Source organism: Arachis ipaensis, chromosome B7 (genome assembly GCF_059453495.1).
Source record: "Arachis ipaensis isolate K30076 ecotype BB chromosome B7, ASM5945349v1, whole genome shotgun sequence".
Taxonomy (NCBI): domain Eukaryota; kingdom Viridiplantae; phylum Streptophyta; class Magnoliopsida; order Fabales; family Fabaceae; genus Arachis; species Arachis ipaensis.
This window is the reverse complement of record NC_142442.1, coordinates 133,126,002-133,135,812: the sequence shown is the minus strand read 5'-3', so window position 1 is coordinate 133,135,812 and position 9,811 is coordinate 133,126,002. Positions and strand designations below refer to the sequence as shown.

The following is a 9,811-nucleotide window of genomic DNA, read 5'->3' as shown; positions in this document are numbered from 1 at the left end:
TCTAATCTTTTAAATATTAAATAGGTGTTCTACTCTAACTTAATTATGCCGTAGATTTAATCTATTCATGAATGACAAAATTCTATTCACAGGAAATTTTCGAAAAGCTCATGAGCAATGCTATTGATGCCTAGGAACTGCACTTAAAAGGAGCTATGTATGTAGCAATACTTGAAGTGCTTTTATGATTTCAGTATCTAATTTATAATTGAAGTTTGGTATTTTGATGAGTTATTGTCTGCTTAATGCTACTAATTAATATTTTTGCATTAGGAGGTTGGTGCTCGCCTTGTATCCATTGGTCGGACACAAGAGCTTGAAAAGAAACAACTTGCTGCTCGTGTAAAGGAATTGGAAATGCAACTATGTAAGGTTAAGTTTATTTCTGGATTTATTTTTTTTCTGATGATAACTTTTAAGATACTGCATTCTATTCATGTTATTGTCTTCACTTGGTGCAAAAGACTTGCTTATTTGTAATTAAAATTTACTAAGAGACACTTTTCGGAATAAAATTGTGCTTGGCATAGTAACAATTTACAAGAAACAGTAGCAAAGACACAAATTATGCCAAGTTGTCACAATTTAGCAAGGTTCAGAGAGTTATATAAAATTGAAATCATTACTGACTACAACAATTTTTATAAATTTAAAAAGAACAAAAATGTAATCAAATTTCTCATTTAGAATAATTAGGTAATACTAGAGTTAGATTAATTTATTTATATAATGAGTAAACTACTATTTGTACCCACGAAAGTTAAAAACGCTGACATATCTACCCATAAAAAAAAGAAATTACCATTTGTACCCATAAAAAATTATTTTTATAGGCAAAATTATCAAAACACTAAAAAATTACCTAAAATCCCTAAATTACCCTCATCTTCACCACCACACCACCTCCTTCACCTAATCACCTTTCTAACCCTAATCCTCTTCACCCAGCCACCACCCCTCTTTTCTAACCCTAACCCTCTTCACCCAGTCACCACCCCTCTTTCTCTTTCTAATCTCAAATCCCACCACCCAACACATTCCTTTATCTCTCTGTAAAGCTTTTCTTGGACTTCCGGATTCGCAATCAGCTGCGCTATCCCCCATTCCACCGCCGTCGCCGTCGTGTCCATTCCCCCGTTCAGGAACTTTGAGCAGAGGGAAACCAATTCATCATTTAAAGGACCAGATTTCCTCCCTTCAACCTTCAGATCGAACAATGTGTCAAGGTATGAGAACGTTGTTGCGATTTCGTTGGAGCCTGGATTCTCTATAGCTTTTCTTCTCTGTTCAATCAACGGTACAATGAAATTCACCTATTCCTTTCGAACTTGTAACACTCTTTTCCTCTGTTTCGAGAAGAAAAGACTCAGGATCGGAAGTTAATCATCGAGTCTTGGATTCAGAGTTATGAGAATGTTCTTCATCACTTGATCTATTTTCTCCACCTTGTGTTCTTCCATGTCGAGGCCAAAACACATTGCAACGAGGATACAGAACGTCGCGAACCTCGCATCTTTGCGGACAAAGACAACACCATTGTTGTTCTCTGCTTCAGTTCTGAGGCGGTTGATGAGCTTCTCCATGGCATTGTCCCTCACGGTATAGAAATCCCTCAGCCTGGTGGAGCTCAGCATGTTCTGAACCATGTTTCGCCGCAGAGACTTCCAAACCGGTCCGTAAACGGCGGCGTTAACGGTGAACTTGTTAGAGCTGAAGATAGTCCTGGTAGGATATCTCATCAATGTAGGATTGGAGATTAGAAAGGGAAAGAGGGGTGGTGGCTGGGTGAAGAGGGTTAGAGTTAGAAAGGTGATTGGGTGAAGGAGGTGGTGTGGTGGTGAAGATGAGGGTAATTTAGGAATTTTAGATAATTTTTTAGTGTTTGGATAATTTTGCCTGTAAAAATAATTTTTTATGGGTACAAATGGTAATTTCTTTTTTCTATGGATAGATATGTCAGCGTTTTCAACTTTCGTGGGTACAAATGGTAGTTTACTCTTATATAATTTATCCTTAGAATTACATACAAGCCAAAATCAATATCTTCTAGTTTTGATGTAACTTTGTATATATTGTATACATGTATGATGAAGATGATAAACTAACAAATCATAAATCCTAAATGAATTATCATGCTTTATCATATGTAACTGAAAAATGAAAAGTGAAAACCCGTCATCAATATTTGATTCAATTATACTAGTAGTACATTACAATGTTAAAAGCTATAATGTTAACTTAGATTTTAGTACTTTATCTTTCCAGTAAAATTGATTCTTAATGTCAAGAAAATGGTACTCTTATATGAGTGGTTTTGTTTTGTGAATATAACATTAAAAAAAAGTATCAAAAGAATTTAATCTCATAATTAGCTACTTTTGTGAATATATCAAGTGCACCCTTATGACTCTGTTGAATCTTATATCAATTGCTGCTCTAAAAAAAATTAAGACAGTTGAAATTAAAGCTTTATCAAATTGAATTTAAGATTTCTGTTGTGATTGAATTTGTTTGTTTGCCATGCACAGAAATGAACACATAGTAAAGGTAATTGATTGTGAAATTGAAAGTTGCGTAAAAGTGCTAGGTGGTCATAGAAGGACGCCAGTTTCAACAACATTGCATTACACGGCCATTAAAAAACTTATTAGTAAGAGTTTTGAATAAAAATTGTTGGTACTTAATCATTTTCTATAGAATTTTCTATGGCTAATTGGTACTACTGTTGAGGACTTAAAATTACATAATTGTATGTCTCATTCAGGAGATTTTTTTATCAATATTATTAAACAATATGATCATATTTAGTGGCTTGTAAAATTTGCTATTCTACATCCATGTTTTAAAATAATTTTGTTATAATTTTTCTTTGTTGTAGTTAGACGAGCTAAATTAGCTGTTGATAAGGTCATGACTGCACCGTACAAAACATTAGTTTTATATCCAAAGCATGGTGAAAATCTGCACTATTTCACAGCAATAACACCTTATGCTGTGCTAGACATTCTTTCACCTCTTTATAGAGAAGATGAAGGAAAGAAGTGTACTTATTATCATGATTATCCATATTTAACATTATGTAAGTAACTCTTTGAACTATCACTTATATTCCATGCACCATAAGATATAGCATTGGTACTCGGTAGTAGGAATGATCTTAGAAGTTCTATAAATTCAATTTGTTCCCTTTCTTGAGTTTTGAAGCCTCTAATTGTGGATTTATAAGTTTAGTTATATTTTTAGTTTTTTTTCTCTTAGAAAATTATTATCCTTTTCAAAACTTGCAAATCACTTAAAAGAAGGGAGAAGCATTATCTGATCAGCATCTCAGTTATATTTTGTTTTTAATGCTTGTTTCACTACAGCAATATAAAATGGCCCTAAAATATGTGACAATGAAGAGGAGGAATATGCTTGGCTTGTAGAGATAGGAATGCCTGTAGATCTTTATATGTGCCTGGAAGAGTACACTGGTCCGGCTATCTAGCTTTAGGTCTGTTGATCAGATTTAAAAGTGATTATATGCTTCCTGTTGTGAATGGCGAATGATGATGTTAATACCTATAAATTATTCATCTCCTATTTTGCACCTGCTGGAGAACAAAGAGGATCTAAATTTGTTTACAACGCATGACAGGTTAAGGTTGATTTATGCCTCCTTTTGCTGGAAGCATATTTGGAACATAAGATTTTGATACATAAAATTTGTGATAGTCTTCATGCTTTTATAAGCAAATCTATTTTCGTAATATTCCTTGTATAGTGCATATGGTGGATTGTAGTATCAATGAAATGGAAATACTTTCTTATCATTTTGCAATATCTGCTATTAGTATTTGTCAAAGGCTATGGAAAAAATTATCTGGATTACTCGATATATCCACTCCTAAGTTAATCCCTATTTTAGACATTTTGACCTTATATTTGTATCTTCACAATAAACAATTTTTATCCATTTATAAATAATTATATTAAAGATCAATTTATACTAAAATTGTTTCAAAATGCTACGAAGGAACTAATTTGTGTGACATTTAAAATTTTAGAATGAGTCCCCCTCTCCTCCAAAAACACAATTAAAAAAATAATTTATAGTGTATTAACTTGGTGAACAATTTCAATACCCTAAAAAGGGTGAATAATATGGCTTTGCTTAAAATGGAACAATGGTGGCTTTGAATTTAAGTTACTCAATTCGCTAAAGTGGTTTACGTTCATCTAAAACAACACACATTCGAATTAACTCATCACCAAGATTTATTTGAAAGTTACACCTATAGTCCCTGCATGAAGTTACATTAAGCTATATCTTCACATTACAATTGAAGCTTCACCAAGCTCAAGTTTCTTATTCCTGGAGTAATTATTTCAGTTTAAAACTAACACACATTTGAAGGCTAAACCCATCAATTGCAGCTCTCAAAATTCTGGATTTACCTTGGTCATATTTGTTTTTCTAACTTAATCGATGATGATAATGACTCTTGCAGAAATAATATTTCAAGATACATATTTGAGATCAGCACTTATTCACTCTAAGGTGATTTGAAGGCTTCACTAGCATATCGCACGCTTTCAAGTTCCTCTTCAATGTGAAGAAGTTGAAAAGAACAATTATTTGAAGAAAAAAGTTTTTTAGATCATTCCATTAAACAATAACTAATGATCACACACATATACTATATAACAAGTGAATTTAAAGAAGCAATCAATTTTTTTTCAAGGATAACGATGGTTTTCTATTTTCTAACAAAATTCAAGTTTCAAAACCAAGAACTAAAACAGAATTATTGCACATTAGTTATTTATTCTGAGTCGGCATAATGATGTTCAATTTCTTTAGTTAAACTAATCTTTTCTATGGCGGTTCAAGATAAAAATAGTCAGCCTCAGAGTCAAAGAAGAGTATATAGTGAAATTTGAATAAAACAAGTTATGATAGTTTAGTCCTAAGAATTTCTGAGTTATTTTAAAATACTAATGCTATAGCCTATGGTCTATGCTAAAATCTTGAAGTAAAGAGGAGAAAATTAGCACAAAATACTAATTACTTGATTATACTTTGCCAATCGCTCACTTCAGCAAGGAGCACCTGTCTTAATCTAGATGACAAAAGTTTGGATCATCAACACAAGCCATAACATGGTACAGTTTACAATAGCAAAATATTAAGTACCCAAACAAATATATTAAAGAAATAGAACCTGTCAGCAATAAAATTATCTTCAGTCTCATCACTCCGATGCCTAACCATGACAACCCAGCCTACTGCCTTTGAATCAAGTGCAGCTTGAATAGATTTCGTCACTGTGCCAATATGGTTAACCTGAGTGTGGTGATGGCGGCGGCGGCAGCATGTTGCGGCGTCGAGAATCAGAGAACAAGCACGGTGCAGGGGAGAACGAGCAACCGTGTGGATGGAGAAGATCAGAGAATAACCACGGCGTAGAGAAGGGAACAGAGAGCGAGCTACCGCGGAAGGGGAGGAACAAGGAATGAACAATGTTGATGGAGAGGAGAGAGTGGGGCAAAAGCCCTAGCAAAGCTATGAACTCTTCTCTTTAAAACTCTGATTAAAGGAAATAGGAGGAATGCATAAAACATAAAAACTAGAGAGCCAAATGTTTAATTATCAATTCTTTCAAAAATAAAAAATGGGATTTATTTTGTAAATATTTTAATGGTGGTTAATGATACTCATACCTAACATTAGGAGTAAGAAATTCGTGGCCTAAACAATACATGTTTATATTAAAAGTAGCTTATAAATAAGTTATTTTGTATTTAGTATTTTAGTTCTAAAAATGCTTATTTTAAAAAAAATAATAAAAAAATTTTTATTATAAGAGAAGTCATTTTTTTAACTTCTCTATAAGTACTTAAATAGCTTCTTAGAAATTTACAATTTGATTTTAAAAATTGCACTAGACATTAATACTATTACTTTTCATAATTCTGTTTTGATCCTTAAGGTTTAAAGTGTTCTATTTGAATCCAAAAAAGTTTCATTTAGCATCAATTTAGTCCCACAGTGAGGTCAAAATTAAATAATTAATAAAATGTCCTACATAACAACAGTTCAAGAACAAAATCGATAATCTGGAGAACAAGTACAAGCTCCAGAGGCACAAAATCAACCATTGATGCATCAATACATTTATTTATCATTTTCTTTAGTTTTATAGAAAATATTTTATTTATATTATAAAAAAATAATTAATAAATGTATTGATGTATCAATGCTTGATTTTATGTCTCTGGAGCTTGTACTTGTTCTCCAGATTATCGATTTTGTTCTTGTACTGTTGTTATGGAGGACATTTTGTTAATTATTTAATTTTGACCTCATTGTGGGACTAAATTGATGCTAAATGAAATTTTTTGGATTCAAATAGAACACTTTAAATCTTAAGGATCAAAACAAAATTACGCCCAAACCTAGGGACCAATTTAATACTTTACCCTTTCATAAATTAAAAGTTCAAACAAAAAAAACTTTTAAAACTTCTCAAACCCAAACTTTAGTCCAAAATTAAAATTCTCCAAAATTTAATTGTCATTTTACTCTAATTTAATCTTATCCTATTACTAATTAATAACCCTATTTCAAAATTTAAGAAACGAAAGTTAATAAAAGGATGACACAAGGTCGTAGATACGACCAAAGACCCGGATTTTACCATATATTGGATAAAATATGTAAACGAATTTTGTTAACAAATCTTTTAAAATTACTTATTAAGAAATTAAAAGCAAAAAATGTTACACGCGGATGGTGTTGGTGTAGTCCTAGTTTGTTCGAGATTCTATTTCTAGGCCCTATTTCTATGTATGTATTGTCGTGGCACATCGTTTTAACGGGGCTGTTCCCTAAACATTTAATACAAACAACTTGGTACGATAACGATACAATGCACTTTATATTTTGTTAGTCAAACCAAAAAAAAAAAAAAAGACTTTATTTAAATCAGAAAAAGAAAGTAAGTTGAATAATTGATGATGATAGGGCAAGGAATGTAGAGAGAAAACAAGAGAAAGGAAAAAGAGAGAAACCAGCAACAGAGTTACGTGTCTTTGTGTTGTGTGCGTTGAACCAGAAGGCGCCGCTTGTAAACAAAACCAGCGGTGTTTACTTACTAGTGGTTTAAAGAATCTTAACCCCTTACTATATAACCCAACCAGTGTTTTCCATTTCAACTCATCGATCAAATTTTCTCTCTCACTACTGAATTGAATTTTGTCTCTGTTCTTTCTGTGATTAATCATGTCTAACACTGCTGGTCAAATCATCAAGTGCCGAGGTTAGTCATCGTCTAATGTATCATCAATAGATCTAATTTAATCTAAGCTAATCCTCTTATTTTTACTCTTAATCGAGTTTTCAAAAACTAAATGGACTTGATTGGAATGTGGTTGTGCTTTTTTTAGCTGCGGTTGCATGGGAGGCAGGGAAGCCATTGGTGATTGAAGAAGTGGAGGTTGCGCCACCTAAGGCCGGTGAAGTCCGTTTGAAGATTCTCTACACCTCACTTTGCCACACCGATGTTTACTTCTGGGAAGCCAAGGTTTGAAATTTATATAGTGATGTAGCTTGATCACAAGTTGATTAGGGAATAGGGATTACTTTATGATTGTTTCTTCATTTCTCAATTTTTTTTCTTTGTTATTATTATTATTATAGCTATGATGATATGATTATTTTATGCATCACAAGAGTTTAATATGTTTCTATCTCTTTTCCCAATTTCAGGGCCAGACTCCATTATTTCCTCGGATATTTGGTCATGAAGCTGGAGGGTATGTCTATTCTCATCTGTTTTCTAAACTGTGTCACAAGAAATGAATCCCTCAGCATAAACTTCTTTGTATTAAGTTCTGTGATTCTTTACCATGTACATTGGTTCATTCATTATATCAAACAAGATTAAGAAAGTTAAAGAACAATGATATTGGTAACGGTGCAGGATTGTGGAGAGTGTAGGAGAGGGAGTGACTCATCTGAAACCAGGTGACCATGCCCTCCCTGTGTTCACCGGAGAGTGTGGCGAATGCCCTCACTGCAAGTCAGAGGAGAGCAACATGTGTGACCTTCTCAGGATCAACACTGACAGGGGTGTCATGATCCATGATCAAGAATCAAGATTCTCCATTAAGGGAAAACCAATTTACCACTTTGTTGGGACCTCCACATTCAGTGAATACACTGTGGTTCATGCTGGATGTGTTGCAAAGATCAACCCTGAAGCACCACTTGACAAAGTTTGTGTTCTCAGCTGTGGAATCTGCACAGGTTTGCAACATCATCCTAGATTAGTATATTTCCTCACATTTTGTTTGTTGGTGATTCTATTCTCTGACAATTCAGTTTCATTTTCATGTTTTGTAGGTCTTGGTGCCACTATCAATGTTGCAAAACCAAAACCTGGTTCTTCTGTTGCTGTTTTTGGACTCGGAGCTGTTGGTCTTGCTGTATGTTGCCCTCTAGTTTTCTTTGCATTGCAGTTTTTTTAGCTATGGATCAAAGGCATTAGTGAGTAGTGACTCTTGTTCTTTTTTCAATCCAAATTTTAGGCTGCTGAAGGGGCAAGGATTTCTGGTGCATCAAGAATCATTGGGGTTGATTTAGTTTCCAGCCGATTCGAATTAGGTATAATGCCATTCTCTCTGATTCAAATGTGATAGATGATTAAGCATAGAATAAATTGAGCAAGTTTCCCAAAACTACAAATTGTATTCACTTACTAATGCTATTTTCTCATTTTACTATTGTTGGCAGCTAAGAAGTTTGGGGTTAATGAATTTGTGAACCCAAAAGATCATAACAAACCTGTACAAGAGGTTAGTTCATTCTAAGTTTTTCTCCATAATTATTTATACTTTCATGGAAGAAAGACTAAGATGTTAATGTTGCTCAACAGGTAATTGCTGAAATGACCAATGGAGGCGTGGATCGTTCTGTTGAATGTACTGGCAGCATCCAAGCTATGATCTCAGCATTTGAATGTGTCCACGATGTAATTGAATCAGAACTGGTTCTTTTTTTAATTTGTTGCTATAATGTTGTTATGATATGTTATTTACTAATACTGAAACTTAAATATTTTCTTCCCTCTTCAGGGTTGGGGTGTTGCTGTTCTTGTTGGTGTGCCAAGCAAAGACGATGCTTTCAAAACTCATCCTACGAACTTCTTGAATGAGAGGACTCTCAAGGGTACCTTCTATGGTAACTACAAACCCCGAACCGATCTTCCTAATGTTGTGGAGAAGTACATGAGAGGGGTAAGCTTTTTAATTTTTATACTAAACTCTTCATTGTAGTCTTAACAAGTTGATATGTTTTTATTCATGTTGCTAATGGATCTCTTCATTGGTTATAATTCAGGAGTTGGAACTTGAGAAATTCATCACTCACACTGTTCCGTTCTCAGAGATTAACAAGGCTTTTGATTTGATGCTGAAAGGAGAGTCCATCAGGTGCATCATTCGGATGGACGAATAAGCTCAACAGTGAGGAAATTGTCCCTGATAGGGGACAGTTCTCTTTCAGAGAAAAAGAAAAAGAAAAAAACAAAAAATAAACATCTTATGTAATCCCTTTTAAAAGTTATCGAGTTTGTGGAGTTTGATTTTGAATGTAGAGAATGGATGATAGGCCTTTTCCTACTGCCATTGTGTAGTTTCTGTTTCTGATAAATAAAAATATCGTTGTCAAATTCTTGTTCTTGTGACATTTTTAGCATTTCTTTTATCTCAGTGGTATAGTTGCATGTCTGAATTCTTAGTTCCCAAATTGGCATGTTAATGTTGATGT

General features: G+C 33.6%; 1 protein-coding gene and 1 pseudogene across 1 annotated transcript; one reads left to right on the top strand and one right to left on the bottom strand.

Moving 5' to 3' along the window:
• Nucleotides 1-202: 202 nt before the first annotated feature.
• Nucleotides 203-1,724, bottom strand: LOC107607755 (cytochrome P450 77A3-like; annotated as a pseudogene).
• A 5,186-nt stretch (nt 1,725-6,910) lies between these two features.
• Nucleotides 6,911-9,713, top strand: LOC107605969 (alcohol dehydrogenase 1). The gene is made up of 10 exons (XM_016307929.3): nt 6,911-7,301; nt 7,429-7,565; nt 7,751-7,797; nt 7,965-8,290; nt 8,387-8,469; nt 8,572-8,647; nt 8,777-8,838; nt 8,919-9,014; nt 9,118-9,279; nt 9,383-9,713. Exons 1-10 carry the CDS (start codon nt 7,265-7,267, stop codon nt 9,497-9,499), a joined length of 1,143 nt encoding a protein of 380 aa, XP_016163415.1. The 5' UTR covers nt 6,911-7,264; the 3' UTR covers nt 9,500-9,713.
• Nucleotides 9,714-9,811: the final 98 nt, after the last annotated feature.

Coding starts and splice junctions, on each gene's coding strand:
- LOC107605969 (XM_016307929.3), top strand. CDS start 7,265: ATGTCTAACACTGCTGGTCAAATCATCAAGTGCCGAG. Junction 8,291..8,386: donor CAGCTGTGGAATCTGCACAG/GTTTGCAACATC, acceptor CATGTTTTGTAG/GTCTTGGTGCCACTATCAAT. Junction 8,839..8,918: donor ATAACAAACCTGTACAAGAG/GTTAGTTCATTC, acceptor GTTGCTCAACAG/GTAATTGCTGAAATGACCAA.